This window comes from Octopus sinensis, linkage group LG25 (genome assembly GCF_006345805.1).
Source record: "Octopus sinensis linkage group LG25, ASM634580v1, whole genome shotgun sequence".
NCBI lineage: Eukaryota > Metazoa > Mollusca > Cephalopoda > Octopoda > Octopodidae > Octopus > Octopus sinensis.
Genome location: NC_043021.1, coordinates 5,818,392 through 5,841,628, shown reverse-complemented (window position 1 = coordinate 5,841,628; position 23,237 = coordinate 5,818,392). Strand labels below are relative to the sequence as shown.

At 38.5% G+C, this 23,237-nt stretch overlaps 1 protein-coding gene across 4 annotated transcripts in view; it reads right to left on the bottom strand.

Annotated features, from left to right (window-relative positions):
• LOC115224277 (trichoplein keratin filament-binding protein-like) overlaps window positions 1-19,640 on the bottom strand; it is a 32,037-nt gene extending 12,397 nt beyond the window's left edge. The window contains exons 1-6 of one of the 4 annotated variants that reach the window (XM_029795088.2): window positions 19,507-19,640; window positions 13,276-13,512; window positions 7,870-7,977; window positions 6,761-6,865; window positions 3,879-3,935; window positions 270-338 (exon numbers count right to left, since the gene is read on the bottom strand). In XM_029795088.2, the coding sequence (XP_029650948.1) occupies window positions 270-338; window positions 3,879-3,935; window positions 6,761-6,814 (180 nt within the window). In that variant the 5' untranslated portion in view covers window positions 6,815-6,865; window positions 7,870-7,977; window positions 13,276-13,512; window positions 19,507-19,640. Of the gene's footprint in view, window positions 1-269; window positions 339-3,878; window positions 3,936-6,760; window positions 6,866-7,869; window positions 7,978-13,275; window positions 13,565-19,506 lie in introns of those variants that run through there. The other 3 variants (XM_036513165.1, XM_036513166.1, XM_036513167.1) reach the window with 3 other exon arrangements.
• Between the last annotated feature and the right edge of the window lie 3,597 nt (window positions 19,641-23,237).

Below are 23,237 nucleotides of genomic sequence, written 5' to 3'. Positions count from 1 at the left end.
GTTGTGTATGTGCTGGATGATAGAGACATTTTGAGATCTATTCAAACCATACCAGCATTGAGAAAAAAAAATTATAATGATGATGATGATGATGATAATGACAATGATGATGGTGTGTGCGCAGTAATTTAGAATTAGGTAGAATGTTCAGAAGAGAGTATAGTTGGTGAGTGTGTGTTTTAGGATGATACAAAGAGAGGAAAGGACAATACTTCAGCAAATGAATGAACATGTGGAGGGGAGGAAGGAAGGAAGGAAGGAAATCAAACCTTTTTTGCATCTTCCAGCTGATGGTCCCACTCTGATACAACATGCTCAGTAAGTAATTTTCGGTCGACCTGAAAGAAATAAGGATCACCAAATAAAGGGTTAGATATAATGTTCTATAGGAATAGACTGTTTTGTAAAGTGCACATTTACAAAATATAGACATAGATGTATATATATATATATATATGATGAATACCACCTCTTGATCCCCTCCGTTTTCTTATTGATCTATAAATTAATGGTAAAATATCTCTTTACCTTCACCCATTTATTACACTCGGTAATGTAATTGCAATGCAATAAAAAACACTTGTGTATTAATAATTGGGTTTTCTACCAGCAGTATATTGGATAGATATTATCCCTTAGTTGGTTGGGTTCACAACCTCTAACTTTCTCAGAATTATATATAAAAACATATATTTATGCATATGCTTATTCATGTATGTGTGTGGCTGTGTGTGCAGGAGTGGCTGTGTGGTAAGTAGCTTGCTAACCAACCACATGGTTCCGGGTTCAGTCCCACTGCGTGGCATCTTGGGCAAGTGTCTTCTGCTATAGCCCCGGGCCGACCAATGCCTTGTGAGTGGATTTGGTAGATGGAAATTGAAAGAAGCCTGTCGTATATATGTATATATATATATATGTGTGTGTATGTGTTTGTGTGTCTGTGTTTGTCCCCCTAGCATTGCTTGGCAACCGATGCTGGTGTGTTTACATCCCCGTCACTTAGCGGTTCGGCAAAAGAGACCGATAGGATAAGTACTGGGCTTACAAAGAATAAGTCCCGGGGTCGATTTGATCGACTAAAGGCGGTGCTCCAGCATGGCCGCAGTCAAATGACTGAAACAAGTAAAAGAGTAAAAGAGTAAAGAGTATATGTACAGTACCATGGAAGAGTCTTCGGCCACTTAAAACTATTGTAAATTACTACTAATTGCCAACTTATAAGTGGATGTTTCACATTGCATTTTTTACGGATGAAACATTGGTCCTGTTGGAATCATTTCCATACCTAATCCTTATATTTTGTAGAAGAGGTTCTGAATGAGAGGGGAAGGTGCGGGACGACCAACAAAAATGACCGCGCAGAACTTTTCGGCCACCTCACATAAACCAAGTTACAGTGCTTTAAAACAGAAAAATATATATAATGAATATTTGTTACATAATATTCATTTCAAGAAGTTACTGTACATTGTTGTTTTGTATGGTTTCCCTTGGCTTGAATAATTGCTTCAATGCACCTGGAAAGAGATGCGTACAAATCCTTCGCCATTTTCACAGGTATGAGATGCCATTCTCTGTGGCTGAGCTCCTACAACTCTTCAAGATTGTGTAGATTTTTCAGACGAACCCTCCTCTCTAGTTCTGTCCATATTTGCTTGATGATATTTAAGTCAGGGCTCAGAGCTGGCCAATCTTTCAATACGGTAACACCTTCATCAGCCAGTCTCTATTGTGTTGCGCGCGATCTGTGGAATGAAGTTCCGTCGTGCTGAAAAATCTCACCTTCATCCAAGTCTGGTATCAAATTGTCCTTCAGCGACTGGATGTATTTGGCACTATTCAAATTACTGTCAGTTTTAACCATGGCACTCCCCTCCTCATCAGGATGTTACACATTGACGGTTAACCAGTTCTGGTATGTAGATGTGTTAACGACCTTTGTCTAACATCCTGATGAGAGGAGTGCCATGATTAATAATATGAAATATGGCATATTCCTTGGCACATCTCTGAAACACGCCATAGATGTGATTTTTATATTTTTTTCTTTTCTTGTTTTTATGTCTCTTTAATACTTAATTCTCTCAAAAAAAATTTTTTATTTCATCATACAATTTTAAATGTACTTACAAAAGACATTTTTCTTAAATTCAATCATGTTTTATGTATTACATCAACATTTTTCTATTTATTTATATTTATGTATTTTGGAATTTTATTTCTATTTTATAGAGAATGTACGTATTTATATAAGTTTCGAATGTGTATTTTGACTATGTTCTTTTAGACTTCGCCTGTGTTGCCTCCCTAATAATATTATTTTGAATATAGCTCACAACGAGCGCTACATCTTCCTATCTGTATATTCCCTCTCTCTCTCTTTCGGAGAGGCACAAGCACCTACACGCACATATACACACACGGCAGTAACTTCCGCCTGCCGAATTCAATCACAAAGCTTCGGTCGGCTCGGGGCTATAGTGGAAGACACCTACCCAAAGAGCCACGCAGTGGGACTGAACCCGAAACCATGTAGCTAGGAAGCAATTAAGATGGTGATATATGTATGTGGAACCTCCTTTCAGCTGCTGTCTGCCAAATCTACTCAAAAGGCTTAGGTCAACGTGGGGCTGTGATAGAAGACATTTGCCCAAGATGCCACGCAGTGGGACTGAAGAGTTATTGTTAACATTAACAAACTCTAAATAAACTATATATTTGATATAATATATATATATATATATATATGAATAGATGAGTGTATTTTTGCCTTGTTAACAATTAACACGGAAAAATAAATAAATAGTTACCAGGGTAGCAAAAAATCACATAATTAAAGAGGTTGTAACTCCTTGTTTTTAAAGGTAGAAACTTTGGGTTTACGTGGAATTTTTTGTATAATATATAAATAAATAAACGGAGTTTAACGCAGGTATAAATCAAATACTTTTACTTTCAACACATGTTTCGAAGATTTCACTGATATTATTCAAAAGAATAAATGGTATAAAACAATGCAATGTATAAAACACACACACACACATATATATATGTGCTTATTTAAATTTGATACCTGATAAACTTCCCACTTGCCAGCCCTGGTCAAACCATCCAACCCATGCCAGCTTCGACAATGGATGTTAAATGATGATGATGATGATGATGATGATATATATATGGATGGAAGCACTCTGTCGGTTACGACGACGAGGGTTCCAGTTGATCCGATCAACGGAACAGCCTGCTCGTGATATTAACGTGTAAGTGGCTGAGCACTCCACAGACACGTGTACCCTTAACGTAGTTCTCGGGGATATTCAGCGTGACACAGAGAGTGACAAGGCCGGCCCTTTGAAAATACAGGTACAACAGAAACAGGAAGTAAGAGTGAGAGAAAGTTGTGGTGAAAGAGTACAGCAGGGTTCACCACCATCCCCTGCCGGAGCCTTGTGAAGCTTTAGGTGTTTTCGCTCAATAAACACTCACAACGCCCGGTCTGGGAATCGAACACACTTGAAACACAGTAAACTGTGAGTCCTGGAGGTTGTAAAAAAAATCCTTTTAGTTCTATAAATTGAGAAAAGATGTGTGTGTGTGTATGTGTGTGTGTTTACGTGTGCATGCATGTGTGTGCAATCTACTTTCCATGCTTGCGTGAATAAAGGGTGAGTAACTTTGAGCCAGAGATTTCTGGAGTCTTTCTTGTTGCCACTAACAGGAGATTAGCTGTTTCTAAGGGAGGTAATAACCAACTGAACCACGAACAGCCCAGACATGTTAAAGTGTTTCAAGCGAAGGAAATCTGTTGAGACAATGAGTGACTCATTGAGTGTGAGTGAAGGAGTGTGTAACAGATGTAATCTATGAGAACAACTGACCTGTTGAATTTCAGGAGCATTTTTCTGCCAATGTTCCAGCAGTTTCTCATCTGCCAACTGAAAGAGACAATAATAAGCGAGTGAAAGAGACGGATGTGAGTGAGTGAGAGAGAATGAGAGGGTTGGGAGAGAGTTGGAGGGAGAGGGAGTGAGAGTGTGAGAGAATGGAATGGAAGGGAGAGGGAGTAACAGAGACAGTATTAGAGAAGAGTGAGTGAGAGAGAATGAGAGAGGGAGCGAGAAGGAGAGGGTTGGGAGAGAGTTGGAGGGAGAGGGAGTGAGAGTGTGAGGGAATGGGGGGGGAGTAACAGAGACAGTATTAGAGAAGAGTGGGTGAGAGAGAATGATCAAGTGTGAGGAAGCTTCCATGGCTGATAACTTATAGCAAGGCAACACCATGATGACTTCTCCAGTGTTACATGGAGGCAATGGATATGGTGTGGGGAATGAGGAGAGACCAAGGCTCCTGGAGTACTGTGGAGGAAATGAGCTAACCATTTCAAGAAACCAGCCAACCACCTGATCATCTGCTAACCAGGCAAACACATACATGCCAGAGATGGAGAGATGGCTGCCATTGTTAAGTTCTTTCCTGATGAAGAAGGAATGTATCGTTCACCAGAAACTGGTGATTATCTGATTATTGGTTTCAGAGGAAGCGGAAGAGCTGGGACAGATCTAGAAGCCAAGGACAATATGAAGAAGGAAGATATGGAGGCGGAAAGAGTACCTGACCAAATGTGGAACTAGAGGTCTAGTTGATCCATGTGGAGGAGGAGGAGGAGGAGGAGGAAGAGGAGGAGGAAGAAGAGGAAGAGGAGGAGGAAGAGGAAGAGGAAGAGGAAAATAAAGAAGAGGAAAAGGAAGAAGAGGAAGAAGGGGAGGAAGAGGAGGAAGAGGAAGAAGAGGAAAAGGAAGAAGAGGAAAAGGAAGAAGAGGAAGAAGAGGAGGAAGAAGAAGAAGAAGAAGAAGAAGAAGAGGAAGAGGAAGAAGAGGAAAAGGAAGAAGAGGAAGAAGAGGAGGAAGAAGAAGAAGAAGAAGAAGAACAACAACAACCACCACCACCACCACCACCACTGTTCAACTCCTGCTTTTGTTTTAATAAATTACATAAACAAGGGTGTGTATAATTTTTTTACTTACGCCTGTGTGTGTATATATAACAGGCTTCCACACAGTTTTCATCCACCAAAATTCATTCACAAGGCATTGGTTGGCTCAAGGTTATAGTAGAAGCTGCTGCTGTGCTGTGAGACTGAACCTGAAACTATGTTGGTTGCAGAGTAAGCTTCTTAACCACACAGCCATGCCTGGTGAGAATTCCATACAATGTAAACTATGGACACCCATCAAGTGTAAAGGGGTCACAGACAGGCTGACAAGGAGATAAACTTCATATGTAGCAGACGTACAAAAGAATTGCTCAGCGAGAGTACCATAAATCCTTGAATATAATCCACATTTTCCCCCCAAAATTTAAATCCCTAATGCATACTATATACAAGGTTAAAAATGAAAAATATTTTCTAAGCAATGTCCGAGTCTCTATTTACTGTCCAGCAATGTTTATTCAGACGCATTTTGTGATGTCGGGCGGGAAAATATCTTAAGCTAAGCCTGAAAGCAATGAAGTCGTAAAAGAATCATCCATAACTTGCTGTAAGCAACATTTATTAAAATAAAAGTATTCAGAACACAGAATAACATGTAACAAAAACAATTTACAAACATATTTACATTCCCATATAACAGTTAAGAACATCACCATTATTGTATTATGCATGCACGGAAGTGTTTGTTCGATTAGGTGCTGCTGGCTTAATTACGCACGACTCAAGTTAGAGAAGGGGTGCGTATTATACACAAAGTTTAAGTTTTTCAGAGGTACAGCCCCCTAAAAATCCCCTGCGTATTGTACTCAAGGGCGGACTATACTCGAGGATTTACGCTACATGTTAGATAAAATTTTTTAAATGCTCAGAAAGCTTCCTGGAAGCAGTTGATAGCTTCTGTTACTAAGGTGACTTAAGTACTGGTGTAACAAACTGGAAGTGGGTGACAATGTACTTAACTGCATATAGTGCCCCAGCATAGCCACAGTCCAGTGACTGAAATCAGTATAGAAGTATTCTTTTCTACTAGAGGCACAAGGCCTGAAATTTTAGACAAATGAGGCTAGTCAATTATATCAACCCCAGTATTCAAATGGAACCTATTTTATTGACTCTGAAAGGATGAAAGGCAAAATCAACCTTGATGGAATTTGAACTCAAAACGTAAAGACAGACGAAATACCACTAAACATTTTGTCTGGCATGCTAATGATTCTGCTGGCTCGCTGCCTTAAATCAGGATAGAAATATTAAAGAGAGGGAGAAAAAAAGAAAACAAAAGAAGGAAAATATTAAGTCATAGGTGCAAGAGAGGCTGTGTGGTAAGTAGCTTTCTTACGAACCACATGGTTCCTGGTTCAGTCCAACTGCGTGGCACCTTGAGCAAGTGTCTTCTATAATAGCCTTTGGCCGACCAAACCCTTGAGTGGATTTGGTACACAGAAACTGAAAGAAGCCCATCGTATATATGTATATATATGTCTATGTATGTGTGTGTGTATATGTTTGTGTGTCTGTGTTTGTCCCCCTAGCATCGCTTGACAACCGATGCTGGTGTGTTTACGTCCTCGTAACTTAGCGGTTTGGCAAAAGAGACCGATAGAATAAGTACTAGGCTTACAAAGAATAAGTCCTGGGGGTCGATTTCCTCGACTAAAGGCGGTGCTCCAGCATGGCCACAGTCAAATGACTGAAACAAGTAAAAGAGTAAAGAGTAAACATGAAACAACAAAAGAACAAAGATGCAAACACTTTGGTGCCAACACAAACCTGTTTACGCTTTATTTCCCGAGCACTTTGTAGCGTTTCAACACGTTCCTTCATCTGGTCCAGTAGTTCGTAATTCTTTCGAGGTGTCTGCTGCTTCAGTTCAGCCTTTTAAAAGAATAAAAAAAAGTGCTGAAGACGCTTTAGAAAAACCTTTATTATTCTGAAAATGACCCACAATATTTCTATGTTTACCATTCTCTCACCGGTCAGGAAACCATGTACCTCGTCTACAGCAAGACACCTGTTTCTGCTTCTCTGTCTCTCTGTTACTCTAACCTGTCATCATCTGGCACAAGATCACCTCCTCCAATGCCCCCTCTCACCTGACAAAGGATATTTGTCTTGCAAGTTACTTGGTGACCCTGCCAGTGTTGGTACCACGTAAAAAGCATCCAGCCCACACTGTAAAGTGGTTGGCATTTGGAAGGGCATCCAACTACAAAAACCATGCCAAAACTGACCTCACCTGTGTTTATGCTACGTAAAAAGCATTCAGTCCACTCTGCTGGGTGGTTCATATTAGGAAGGGCATCCAACCATAAAAACCATGCCAAAACAGACACAGGAGTCTGTTGCAGTCCCACACCTAGCAAACTCCTCGCAAACTGTCCAACCCATGCCAGCATGGAAGGCAGACATTAATCCGGCCCTGGTGTGAACTAAGGACATTTGTGTTTCATGGTCTGCTACCACAACAGCTCCTTTATCATCAGGAGGAACCTCGTCCAGTTTCGGCCCCTACTCCTCTACCGTTTTGACGTGGCGGCCCGCCCCCCCTTTCGGAGGTGTCTTCAGCTCTGGTGTTGGGTGCATGTCTTCTTTCTTCTTCTTTCTTCTGTTCCCTGGCCTCTTCGATGTATCGTCAGTGAGTGTCAGCCGGTGACTGACTGTCTCATCAAATTTTTCCCTTTAAATACCTGCCGCATAGGCTCCAGCAGGCAGCCCCAGCAAGTTGTCACATGACACTGTCTCACTGATTCTTCATTGATACTTCACAACGTTTTGTACAATACAATCATCATACTTTCAATGTATTCAACAATTTAAACCAAGAAGTCAACCTTAACAGTTACCCAGAAGTTACCCTAAAAGTCTAAAGCATATATTACCTCATACTGTTTATTCTCATGAAGTAACAGGTTGACAGTTTAACGCGTCGAGCCTTTAGACTGGCCTCTTTCGCTTCCTTCTTCATCTTCTCACGTTGGTCATCAGCACTGCAAGTAGACACAGTAGGACACATTTATAGGGGCTGGACACTCAGGGAACAGAGTAACATTATGTATAATGAGGAGCAAACAGTACAGCACTGTGTGTTAGTCAGTCACGGGTTTACACACTACTGTCAACTAGATATGAATTTATGTGACTTATAGAGGCAGGCATATATCTGTGTGGTTAAGAAGTTTACTTCCCAAACACATGGTTTGGGGTTCAGTCCCACAGTGTGGCACCTTGAGCAAGTGGTTTGTTTATTTGTTTGTATGTATGTGTGTGTGTGTATGTGTGTGTGTGTATGTCTGTATGTATGTATGTATGTATGCATGCATGCATTCATACATACATACATACATACATACATACATACATACATGCATGCATGCATGTATCAATCATCATCATTCAACATCCACTTTCCATGCTGGCATGGGTTGGACGGTTTGACTGAGGACCGGCAAGCCAGATGGCTGCACCAGGCTCCAATCTGATCTACAGCTGGATGCCCTTCCTAATGCCAACCACTCTGAGAGTGTAGTGGGTGCTTTTGCGTGCCACCAGCACGAGGGCCAGTCAGGCAGTACTGGCAACGGCCACACTCAAATGGCGTTTTTTACATGCCACCTGCACAGGAGCCAGTCCAGCGGCACTGGCGACGACCTCGCTCGAATGTTTTTTCACATGCCACCGGCCAGTAAGGTGACGCTGGTAACAATCATGCTTGAATGGTGCTTTTTACATGCCACTGGCACGGGAGCCAGTCAGCTAAGTTATTTGTTAGTATTTCCAAGTATCATAGGTCAACTAACTAAACAACCTGTCAGTTCTTCCATAAAATTCAAACATTCGAGGCTTTCTTCCAAGGAATCTAATGCGCTTGGCTTAGATTTTCCTTTGGGGTTGGCCAGGTCGGAGCAATCTCAAGATTAATCAGCCGAAATTGCGAGGATGATCCGATTCTTGACTGAAGATTGAAGGCTTCGAATGTCCCGTCTGTGTTTTTTGTATCGTCTTCTAAATGTTTTGCGTTCTTGTCCCAGTTTGTATTTTTTTACATATACACACACACACACACACACATATATATATATATATATATATATATATATATATATATATATATATATACACACACACAGGAACCCTCCACTTTATGGAAGTAATGCATTCCTGAAAATCTGGCCATAACACAAAATTCCATAATAACAAAATTAATATTTCTATTGATATCCTATTATCACATGAGATTGCATTCCTAAGGCTTTTTTTTTTGTAAATATAAAAAAAAGTACAAGAAAACAACAAAGAACAAGCAACATTATCACTTTTATACAAGAAAATAACTATTTCTAAACATACACAATACAATATCTCTCTCTATATAAACGGCAGTTTGTCTGTGCGTGTTTCTGTGTGTCTGTTTGCTTGTACCCTCACCCTGACCACGGCTTTCAACCGATTCTGATGAAACTTGACACACACATAGCCCAATGTCATAATTCAAAACTAACGCAGCGAAAATTTTGAAAAGTTCCCCCAGTTCTGAAAAAAATCGATAAATTCGACATGGGGTCGAGAATCAAAAAAAATAAACCACAGACTGTCTAGGGGACGCAACTCAAACTTTTTTTACTCTCAAAAAAAATTTACCATAATTTTTTTTCCATTTTTTTGCTATTTTTTGGCTATAACTCTCTAAAAATGCTTTATAGTTATTTCCCTTACAAACCCGAGCAACGCCGGGCGATACTGCTAGTAGATACATAAAAATACAAAAACCATTTCAAGAGGAATAAGTTAGGAAATTAATAAGAACCATAATATTGTTCTTACTACAAAAGATGTTGACTGCTGTGTGAGGATGGCGGAGGAATGAGAGTTACTAGGAGGATGAAGGGCAATATGTACTACCTTACAGTTTATTATCACAAGCATTGGCTTGAAGTGTGAAGAACTTATCCAAAGTTATTTGTTGTTTATAACGAATCATCTCTTTGTATAGCTCAGTATAGGAACTGAGCTCGTTGTAAATTCCTCTTGTAATTTTTATGTTATATTCACAATTGGGATCATTATAAGCAAAACCTGAAGACATCCCTCTGTAAGTGCCAACCCTTTAGCAATAATTTTAGTAGTCAACTAGTCATTACCCATTGCTGTGCTGTCAGGTAACAACCTAGTCAAGATGAATTAGATCCTTCAGCAGAAGTCTACTACAATTAACACATTGGTATACTCAACCAATAACCCGGGTTTTTTTTTCTTTTCTTGAAATAAATTTTAATTCTATTTTTTACACACTTTCTCTCTCACGCTGTGTTTCTAGCTCAATAACAACACCCTGTCATTATAATAAAAGTTTTCTGTTTAATTCTGTATTATATTGTCTATATGTTGAAAAACATACAAAAATACACACACACAGACAAACAAATGTTTATTTATACTACAATTATTTGTAGCAGTTTTGTTTACATTTTATTGTACGGAGTACATTATTTATTCAGAGGTACTTCACTTATTTTGAGTTTATAACCTCAATTAATATTGTTATTATTATAATTATATGTATTAGTGTCATAATCGTTATTTTAACTAGTATAATTACTACAGATGGTAATTTGTGTATTTAAATCATTTAATCCTTTAGTATTTAAACCAGCCACACCCTCTCACAATTACCCTAGAATGTCATTCTAAAAAAAAGCAACCACATCATCAAAATCTCAAAGCTATGAGATAATGCTTGATTAATTCAAGGCAATATGAATAAATAAGTCTTAGATTTGACAGACTAATCTGAATACTAAAGGGTTAAACATATATTTTGTCCAGTGTTGACACCTCGTAGCCTGTCTAGTGTTTATAAGGGTAAATTTAGAAGCAAAAATCTGGTACATTTCTTCCACACAAAAGTCACACTTATTATTGCCTATTCTATAAAGTCATGCTTTACTAATTATTTCCCAAGCAATCAAAAATACTTTGTTACTATCTTTTAGTGGCCAAATTAGCTTACTAAGGCTGATGGTATTCATTTTGCTCCTATTTCTTAACGGGCTTAAATGTCAGGCAATTCTCTTTTTAACATGAGTTAGCTCCTATATAGAAATACTCTCTATTCTCTGAAGTAATCTTACATCTGTATATGATATTTTGGTCCTACAATTAGAGTTAAGTGGACAGACCCTGTTCCTTGTACAATCGCATTTAATAATTCTACTACTGTTATTAATAGTATCGGCTTCACCTTCTCTAGATGTGATTTCTATATTCCCCTGTCTATCTTATAAACATTCTGAGTATTGTGCTTTCTAGGATTCACATCTTCTACTTCTAAGCTCACGGGAGAGTTCAGCCAGGGCTCTTCTGTTTTATTGGTTCTCAAAACATAGTTCCTATCTTCATACCTAGTTGTGTTACTTATGGTTTGTTTGCTCATGTTGACACTGATACTACTTATTAATCTATAATTATAATTCTGGTTACTATTATTGCTATTGTTCATATGGAAACTGTTAAATTTACTAGTGTTGTGTGTTGCTATAATTTGTGCTAGATTTCATATATATATTATATGTTTATAATATATATATATATATATATATATATATATATATATTAAACAGTTTAATTAGCTTTAAACATAGCAAGGTTTATAATACTTTTCTAAGTTCCTATTTAATGAAATTTAAGTTTATATTAGTCACTGGTAATTTAATATTATAACTTGTGTAACATATATATATACTCACATTATACACAAAATATAAACATGCGTATTTGTGTGCATGTATGTGAGTAACTTGAAGATAGTTTTCCGAATCATTAACTACAAACTTTGATCTTAATTTAAATGCTAATGACCAATGAGCTAAGAAGGGAGTATAGTTTTAAATTGTTAACAATTTAAAACTATGCAATACAAGTTTCTGTAAAAGTGAAATCACATACTGTATCCCAAAATTAACGGTCATACTTTATAATTTCCATAAGCACAAAATTCTGTAAGCTGAGATAGTGATAATGCAGGGGATGCTTGTGTGTGCACGCGCATGTGTGTGTACATACAACAGGTTTCCATCTACCAAATTTACATACAAGATATTAGTTGATCCAAAAGACACTTGCCCTAGGTACCATGCAGTGGGACTGAACCTGAAACTACGAGTTTACAAAGTAAGCTTCTTAACAACACAAGCATAATTTATATTTTAAACACATTTTCAAAAATAGAAATCTTTGATGGGATTAGAATATAAGACTAGAATATAAGATTAGAATATAAGACTAGAATATTAGAATATAAGATTAGAATATAAGATTAGAATATAAGACTAGAATATAAGAATATAAAATTAGAATATAAGATTAGAATATAAGATTAGAATATAAGATTAGAATATAAGACTAGAATATAAGAATATAAGACATTGTGTTATTAACAGAACAGAAACATAACTGAAGCCAATGCTCAAAATTAAATTTTGAGTTTCAGCAAAATTATTTGGGGAAGGGCAGGAGAGCAGTGGTGGAGGGGGCATTTTTAAAATGCCGTACAGTGAAATGGGGCACTGAGCTATGAAAGGAGATAAACAACCACTGCCCCTATGGAAGCAAATGTTAGTTATATGCAATGTCTAACTAATTCCCAGCATTCAATCCAAAGCCTTATTTACATAAGCCAGAAATTTTGCATTTAGAAGTTACATTACTGTCCAATGTGGAGGCGCAATGGCCCAGTGGTTAGGGCAGCGGACTCGCGGTCATAGGATCGCGGTTTCGATTCCCAGACTGGGCATTGTGAGTGTTTATTGAGCGAAAACATCTAAAGCTTCACGAGGCTCCGGCAGGGGATGGTGGTGATCCCTGCTGTACTCTTTCACCACAACTTTCTCTCTCTCTTACTTCCTGTTTCTGTTGTACCTGTATTTGAAAGGGCCGGCCTTGTCACTCTCTGTGTCACACTGAATATCCCCGAGAACTATGTTAAGGGTACACATGTTTGTGGAGTGCTCAGCCACTTACACATTAATTTCACAAGCAGGCTGTTCCGTTGATTCGGATCAACTGGAACCCTCGTCGTCGTAACCGACAGAGTGCTTCCATCCCCACTGTCCCATGAGGAATTCCATGCATTCTTTAAAAAAGAATTTTTAAAAACCAAGAATAAGAAATGAAAATAAAAGAAAAGGGTTAGTGTGTTGATGGATGTGTGAGGGCATGGAGGAATGGGTGGTTGGGGAAGGTTTTTGTTAGTCAAGCATTTAGTTTTTTTTGCAAACAGATAATTCTACCTTTTACGGTAATACTTATCAGAAGTCCACTTTTGTATTTTTTCAGCTTTTAACCTTCCTGTCTGGAAAAAACGGTCTGTCTTTAAACAGCTTTGCCTCATATCTTCATCTCGACATCTTCGTTGATTCCACGTGTGCATATAGATGTTCTGTAGGGCAGGCCATGAGCGGCTAGACAGTGTAGGCAGTGCCATGGTTGATTGACTAGTTTAATGGGTTAAATTGGAATGACACCAACTGAGAAAAGTAAAAAACAGACACAAGGGGTTTCTTTTTTTTTTAACCGATACTGGAGAAAAAAAAATGGTATTGAATGGTTTGCACACATATATTATCAAATATCTTCCTACAATGTTATCAGATTAACATCATCAACATCATCATTATTATTATTATTATTATTATTATTATTATTATTATTATTATTATTATTATTTAGGCAGTGATCTGGTGAAATCATTAGCACAATGGACAAACTACTGAGTGGTCTTTCATATTTATGTTCTGAGTTCAAATTCTGCAGATGTCAACTTTGCCTTTCATCCTTTCGGGGTCGATAAAATAAGCACCAGTTAAACACTGGGGTTGATGTAATCTACTAACCCTTCTCCTCAAATTTCAGGCCTTGTGCCTATAGTAGAAACAATTATCATTATTATTAAGACGGTGAGCTGGCAGAATCATTAGCACACTGGGTAAAATGCTTAGCAACATTTCACCAGTCTTTGCATTCTGAGTTCAAATTCTGCTGAAGTCAACTTTGCCTTTCATCCTTTTGGGGCCAATAAAAATAAAGTCCAAGGCAAGAACCGGTGTCAATGTATCTGATTTCCCCCAACCCTCAAAAACAGCTGGCCCTGTGCTAAAATTTGAAACCATTATTATTATTATATTATTATTATTATTATTATTATTATTATCATCACTATTAATAAGGCAGCAAGCTGGCAAAATCATTTGCACACTGAACAAAATGCTTAGAGGTTGTTAAACTTCTGTTAACAGCACCGTATGCAGGTCCTTTCCATCTTCTTTCACACACAGGTAAATTTTTCACTATAGACCTTAATGGTCGTAAAGACACTATGTCAGTGGATAGACTACAAAAAAGCCTTCATAGAGAAAACTGTCCCTATTCCCACTGCAGACGACACACACACACACACACAGCATTACAAACATGGCCCACACACCCACCTTCACATTCCATGACTACCATTGGGATCGATCAGGTACCAGATAAGGATTCTGGATTATTTTTCCAGTTTTTTCATTTAATTTTTCAGAGAACTCGGGTTTAATTTTTAGTATTCTTGCCTGCGAGAGCAGTCGAGTTTATTTCAGATATTCTCACCATCATCATCATCATCGTTTAACATCCGCTTTCCATGCTGGCATGGGTTGGATGGTTTGACTGAGGGCTAAGGCGGCGAGCTGGCAGAATCGTTAGCACGCCGGGCGAAATGCTCAGCAGTATTTCGTCTGCTGTTACGTTCTGAGTTCAAATTCCGCCGAGGTCGACTTTGCCTTTCATCCTTTCGGGGTCGATTAAATAAGTACCAGTTACGCACTGGGGTCGATGTAATCGACTTAATCCCTTTGTCTGTCCTTGTTTGTCCTCTCTGTGTTTAGCCCCTTGTGGGTAGTAAAGAAATAGGTTTGACTGAGGGCTGGCAAGCCAGAAGGACCAATAAAGTAAAATACAAGTGAAGTACTAGAATCAATTTAGTTGGCTAACCACTGACTGCCTGCCTAACTCTTTATCCATCCATCTATTTATCAATCTTATCTCTCTAGCTTACCTATCTATCTTACTTATCTACCTTACTTATCTATCTTACTTGTCTATCTATCAACAATTATTTTTAGCTAATGTTCCCTGTATTAAATACACTAGCACTAACTTCTGTGCCGATTCAGTGGGTTTGAAAACTATTATTTAGAAAGAAAAATTGTCTTATTTCTATATCTATTAGCTAGCATGGCTTTTGTGTCAGATGTAATGTGTTTGCCTAGGTGCCTATATACACTTTGTTTTTATTTATAGAACTTGTGCGGTCAGCTGCTCTGCCCCATATTTTAGAACAATACATCCAACATATATTTGTGTTTTAGCAACCATTGAAACATCTGTCCTACAATTTCATATATTTTGTTGCTTTTTGATCATTTCGACCCACAAAATCCCATTATTATTATTATTATCATTGATGATAATGGTGATGATGAGGAGGAGGATGGTGGTGGTAGTGGTGGTGGTGATAATGATGATGATTATTTCTTTTATTTACAGCAGGGATATCAGATGAGGGTGACACTACAAAGACAGTATGCAATTTGTGCATGCGTGGGGGAGGGGTTAAATAAAAGATGAGGGGGGGGGGAGAAAGAGAGGGAAACGAAGCATAAAGTACATAAAGTATACCAAATATGTGACCCCATTCTACTTGAGGGAAGAGAACCTCCAACTAGAGCCAATCAAGGAACTACCACAAGATCTAGGATTACCCTGACAAGCAGGAACGCAAGTTCTCACCAAGTGTTGTTCTTCAATCTAAAGCTGCACGCTTAGTTTAGGTTCATAGCATCAGTCAATTCCATCAACCATGTTCTCCCTGAACATTTTTTGTCATGCCAAAATTAATAAACCTTAAACATGATGCAAAATTCCTTGCAGTATTTAAATCAAGGCTCTCTATGTTTTGATTTCAAATCCAACTAGCTCCAAATTTGCTTTCACCCTTCCAGGGTCAACAAAATAAAACACCAGTCAGTATAACTGACTGTCCCCTTCCTGCCAAATTTGTGACCTTGCGCTTCATCATTATTAAGGCGTCCATTAAGGCAGCATGTTGTCTGTCTTCACATTCTGAGTTCAAATTCTGTCGAGGTCAACTTTACCTTTCATCCTTTCACGGGTCAATAAAATAAGTACCAGTTGAGTACTGGGGTCAATGTAATCAACTTACTTCCTCCTCCGAAATTTCAAACTTTGTGCCCATAGTAGAAAGGATTACTGAATGCTCATGTTCCAAGCTGGAATGGACTGGAGGGTCTGACATGATCTAGTAGCCTCCAAAGACTGCATCATACTGCCTTAGCATTGTACATTTTTTTAACTAGATGCTCTTCCACCCTTTGTGGAGGCGCAATGGCCTAGTGGTTAGGGCAGCAGACTTGCGATTGTAGGATCGCGGTTTCGATTCCCAGACCGGGCGTTGTGTGTGTTTATTGACTGAAAAAAAACTAAAAAAGCTCCACGAGGCTCCGGCAGGGGTTAGTGGCGACCCCTGTTCTACTCTTTCGCCACATCTTTCTCTCACTCTCTCTTCCTGTTTCTTGAGTAATGCTGCGATGAACTGGCACCCTGTCCAGCTGGGGGGAGCACATACACCACAGAAACCGGGAAACCGAGCCCATGAGCCTGGCTAGGCTTGAAAAGGGCAACATTTATCGTTATCTTCCACCCTCTACAGCATGTACAGGGTGCTTCTTATTTTGTGACACCAGCACTGATGGGGTCACCATGCAGCTTGCAACACTAAGATTTCCTCAGGAGAGATGGAAGAAGAGAGGAAGAAAGACAAGAGATTAAAAGTATGAGAGAAGGGGCCAGATTAGTTTTCCCTTGTAGAACTACCAGGCTACTTACACTACAGAAGATCAAGTGAGAGTGAGCAAGGTGGAACAAGAGAGAGAGAGAGAGAGAGAGAGAGAGAATAATAATACTAATAATAATAATAATAATAATAATAATAATGATAATAATGATAATAATAATAATAATAATAATAATAATAATAATCTTTCCTACTGTAGGCACAAGGCCAGCAATTTTAAGGGAAGGGATAAGTTGATTACATCGACCCCAGTGCTCAACTGGTACTTTATTTTATTGACCCTGAAAGGAGGAAAAGCAAAGTTTAGCTCAAATTTGGACCCAGAATGTAAAGAACTGGGAGAAATACTGCTAAGCATTTCATTCGACTCACTATTGATTCTACCTACCTACTCACCATAATAATAATAATAATAACAATAATAATAATAAATATTCTGCTCAATACTACAGATTTGCTTGTCAGTTGCTAGACCGTAACCAGTTGAGCATGTCCCTTAGTGGCTGACGATATGTGCATCTCTGATCACGAGCAGAAGTAGTGGGGGAGCATCATAGCCATGTGTTGAGAGGGATTCTTTGGGGTTTGAATAATTCACCTCTGGAAACATGGGTGGTTCTTTCAACATCCTTAAACAACCCTCATTCAGGGACCTTTTGAGCGGGATGGGCTACTCAACCTGAAGAAAATTCTAACTGGGCCCCACCTGCAAGGTCATGTGCTGTTTATATTGATATGAGATCACCATGTCGTGCACATATGGTTGTGATGCATGTGCCTGGTGTACCCTTATCAGACGGGTAGTCATGATGGGTATATTGGGCTTCGTATATTTTACCCCAGTGTCACTTTGATAGCATGAACTGCTCTCTCACTCAATAATAATAATAATAATAATAATGATAATAATAATAATATAATAATAATGATAATAATAATAGTAATAATAATAATAATAATAATAATAATAATAATAATAATAACAATCAGAAGCATTAACAAAAATATTGAGCCTTGTGTAGGATGATGTATTGTGGGATTGCATAAAAAAAAAACATGTAAGCAAGAAAAATAACAAAACATAAAAATATAATTGAAACAAAGAAAAATTTTCTAAAAGGAGACCATTGAGGATTATTTGTGGAAACCCCCTCAAAAATCACAGTCACTCTGACCACCAACGCAAGTGCCCTCTCTCAGTTGTCCTTCTCCCACCCACAGGCAAATGCTCAGAGTGGGGTTGTTCACTCAGACCATGCTTGCCACACTCATCTAATTTTCCACAAATATCAGTGTGATGAGAGGTTTAAATTTTTTTTTTAACAGCCCCACTTGAACCCTTATCCATCAGAGCTATGATTAAGGGATTCCTAATTATGACCAGCTATTCTGGCCCCTTCTCTCATACTTTTAATCTCTTGTCTTTCTCCATCTCTTCTTATATGAACCACCTCTTCGCAGAGGTAAAATTAGGTTTACGTAAGGTCAATACCCCTACCTGGTAGAAAGCAAAGTTATAGAAGCATTGATGACAGTTCAAAACCAGCAAGACCTGGGAGAGGAAGGCCTTCACCCCAGGAAAAAAATATTACAAGGAATCCACAAGGGAATTGGAGAGGGTGCCCTAAGAATAGCGGAGGTGAAAAATCAAGGTTCCAACTGGAGAGAAGTAGAAAAGACAGCCAAGAGTTGAGAATGGTGGAGAAATGTCATCCATCAATGGTCTGTACTTTATAGGGAGTCAAGGGTTCAAGCCAGCAAACCTCCAGATTTTAGTGCCCTGGGGAAATTACCTCATTTGCTATTTCTGACTCTGAGTTGAGAAATAAGTTGAAGGTGGTACCATAAAATGAGATATATATTCTATGGTACTAAGGCAGTGAATTGGCAACATCGTTCAAGCTTTGGATCGAATGTTTTGAAGAATCGGAGGTTCCAAAAATACCAGCTGAATGTCTCAACTCACTCCCAACTCCCTTAAATAAGGAAAGGATAGGTTAATAATGTTGTCCAAGATACATGTAATATTAGGTTGTCCCAAAAGTTCGTAAACACTTGCGAAAATTGAATTTTTATTCGCCAAGTACTAACAAAAACAACAAAAATTATTCCTCAAAATAAAGACCATTATTTTCCAAGATTTTCTACGAACTTTTGGGACAACCTTATAATACGGGATGATCGTAGCTGGGGATAATCAACGTTGGCTCGAAGTTAAACAAGTTTAATAACTGAATGTCAGCCTCAAACCATCACCAGTTTGAACAAATTTCTGTAACAATATAATTTATAGCTGCCGTTATCTTAACATACTTTTTGTTTGTTTTTTTTTTATTTTTAATATGAAAACTTGGAGTTTAAAGCGGCCGGACAAAATGCTGAGCGACATTTCGTCCGTCTTTACGTCTGATTCCGTCAAATTCCGCCGAAGTCAACTTTGCCTTTCATCCTTTCGAAGTCAATAAAATAAGTACCAGTTGCATACTGAGGTCGTTGTAAGGCGATTTGCTCCCTCCCCCCGAAATTACTGACCTTCCGCCAAAATTTGAAATCAGTATGAAATCTTCGAGGAATAATATTAAAATATATTAATATCCTTTTTGTAACTTACCTAGAATCGTGTTTTGCGATCGTTCTTTCTAAAATTTCTGTCAAATTTAAAAAATAAACTGTTGACGTAACTTCAGAAATTATTTGTTCAAAAACACGTAAATTAATGTTTGAGTTGGTTAGCAACAGTCGACATTATATTCAACTCCAGACATTATTGTCAAATAGTGACCGCCGAGGAACTCAGACGAATCACTTGATTACGGACGTGTTAATGTTGTTTAGTTGAGTCGAAAATTGAAGCCAACGACAATTTTCGACCCCCAGAACATGGATGAGACTTTACTTTATTAACCCTGAGAGGATGATATGCAAAGATGACCGCGACAGAGTTTGAACTCAGAATGTAAAGAGTCAAGACAAATACCTATTTCTTTACTACCCACAAGAGGCTAAACACAGAGAGGACAGACAAATGGATTAACTGGTACTTAATTTATCGACCCCGAAAGGATGAAAGGCAAAGTCGACCTCGGCGGAATTTGAACTCACAACGTAACGGCAGGCGAAATACCTATTTCTTTACTACCCACAAGGGGCTAAACACAGAGAGGACAGACAAATGGATTAAGTCGATTATATTGACCTCAGTGCGTAACTGGTACTTATTTAATCGACCACGAAAGGATGAAAGGCAAAGTCGACCTCGGCGGAATTTGAACTCAGAAGGTAACGGTAGGCGAAATACAGCTACGCATTTCACCCGGCGTGCTAACGTTTCTGCCAGCTCGTCGCCTATAGGACAAATACCGCAAGGCATTTTATCCGATGTCCTAATAATTCTGCTTGGTCGAAATTGTTGTTAAACATAGTAAATAAACAAATTAACATCATCATCATCATCATCACTATCATCATCACTTAACATCTGCTTTCCATACTAGCATGGGTTGGACGGTTTGACTGAGGACTGGCAAGCCAGAAGGCTGCGCCAGGCTCCAATCAGTTCTGGTGAGGTTTCTATAGAGCTGGATGCCCTTCCTAACACCAACCACTCTGAGAGTGTAGTGCAGTGCTTTTCAACCTTTTTGCTGGAGCGGAACCCCGAGGAAACATTCCACTGGCTCGAGGAAACCCCTGTGCAATAATTTAATAGTCTTATGCACACATATCTGCACAGGAGAATTAAAAATTACTGCCGATTTTAGCAGTTTTGTAACTTCTTGCGGAACCCCTGGACTGTACTGGTGGAACCCAGGTTGAAAACCACTGGTGTAGTGGGTGGTTTTTATGTGTTACCCGCACAGGAGTTAATCAGGTGGTACTGGCAATGACCACACTCGAATAGTGCTTTTTACATGCTGACGGCATGGGAGCTAGTCAAGCAGCATGGACATAAGTCAATTCAAATGGTACCACCAGCACAGGTGCCAATCATATGGCACAGTCATTGGCCACGACAACAATTTCACTTGACTCAACAGGTCTTTTCAAGCACAGCATATTGCCCAGTGATTGAAGGATACTTTTAAATGAAACATAGACATGCATACATACACATGCATGCATGCGTGCACACACACACACACACACACACACACAGATACAGACACAAATGCAGATAAGGATATACATCACAGAAAGACAGAATGGACTAAACTGAACAGAAGGAGACACGTGGGATGGAAGAGTTGCTGAGGAGGTTACAGGTGTGTGACGAAAGATTTCCAGACGATGGACTTAAGATAAAATAAGAACAAAAAATCAAAAAAACGAGTTAAGAACGTGTGTTTATTTGACTAGCAAAAAAAAAAAAAACGACCATCCCAAAATATAACAATATATGAATTTATTTATTAATTTATTCAGTGCTTTGAAAAGTAAGCAACCTGATGAAGAATTGGCACACAGCTGGTGCTGGATAATATCTATTTATGTAATTATTTATGAAACAGTTTATGCAATACACGCAGTCATTGGCTGTGTGGTAAGAAGCTTTCAGCCCAACTGCATGGTTACAGGTTCAGTTCCACTGCATGACACCTTGTCAGTGGATTTCGTAGACGGAAACTAAAAGAAGCCCGTAATCAATATATGCGTGTGTGTGTTTTTGTCCCCATCACCGCTTGGCAACCGGTGTTGGTTTATTTACGTCCCCGTAACATAGCGGTCCGGCGAAAAAAAGAACAATAAATAAAATAAGTACCAGTCTTTAAAAAAAATAATAAAATTAGTACTAGGAATCGATTCATTCGACTTAAAAAATTTATCAAGGCGTTGCCCCAGCATGACCGACCGACCGACCGTAGTCTAATTAATGACTGAATCAAGTAAAATGGTAACCAGATAAATTAGTATGAGACGGAAAAAACTCAGCAACTTGCGGCTGTTACCACCACACTACACTGAAACAAATGTTGCAAAACCTGTTTATTCCAGCCCCTTCTTGTACGTATGTAACTTTAGAGGCTGTAAAGTCCCCCAATATATATTCCATTCTTCTTATCTCGTCTATTGAAGCATTATAGCTACTCTCTTCTCCCACTGTCCCTATTCATAGTTCCATTTCTCCTCCTACTCCCTTATTCCCTTTGCTTCTATCTCTGCTTCCCACCCATCCTTATTATATTGGTATATCTAAATGCCTCTTACTCTTCCCCCACTCCTTAACTGTATAAGTTTACTTTCTCTCTCTCTCTTTTTCTCCCATTGTTATCTTACTATATCTCTGCTTCCCACCCATCCTTATTATATTGGTATATCTAAATGCCTCTTACTCTTCCCTCACTCCTTAACTGTATAAGTTTACTTTCTCTCTCTCTCTTTTTCTCCCATTGTTATCTTACTATATCTCTGCTTCCCACCCATCCTTATTATATTGGTATATCTAAATGCCTCTTACTCTTCCCTCACTCCTTAACTGTATAAGTTTACTTTCTCTCTCTCTCTTTTTCTCCCATTGTTATCTTACTATATCTCTGCTTCCTACCCATCCTTATTATATTGGTATATCTAAATGCTCTCTTACTCTTCCCCCACTCCTTAACTGTATAAGTTTACTTCTCTCTCTTTTTCTCCCATTGTTATCTTATATATCTCTGCTTCCCACCCATCCTTATTATATTGGTATATCTAAATGCCTCTTACTCTTCCCTCACTCCTTAACTGTATAAGTTTACTTTCTCTCTCTCTCTTTTTCTCCCATTGTTATCTTACTATATCTCTGCTTCCTACCCATCCTTATTATATTGGTATATCTCTAAATGCCTCTTACTCTCCCTCACTCCTTAACTGTATAACTTTACTTTCTCTCTCTCTCTTTTTCTCCCATTGTTATCTTACTATATCTCTGCTTCCCACCCATCCTTATTATATTGGTATATCTAAATGCCTCTTACTCTTCCCTCACTCCTTAACTGTATAAGTTTACTTTCTCTCTCTCTCTTTTTCTCCCATTGTTATCTTACTATATCTCTGCTTCCTACCCATCCTTATTATATTGGTATATCTAAATGCCTCTTACTCTTCCCTCACTCCTTAACTGTATAACTTTACTTTCTCTCTCTCTCTCTCTTTTTCTCCCATTGTTATCTTACTATATCTCTGCTTCCTACCCATCCTTATTATATTGGTATATCTAAATGCCTCTTACTCTTCCCTCACTCCTTAACTGTATAACTTTACTTTCTCTCTCTCTCTCTCTTTTTCTCCCATTGTTATCTTACTATATCTCTGCTTCCTACCCATCCTTATTATATTGGTATATCTAAATGCCTCTTACTCTTCCCTCAC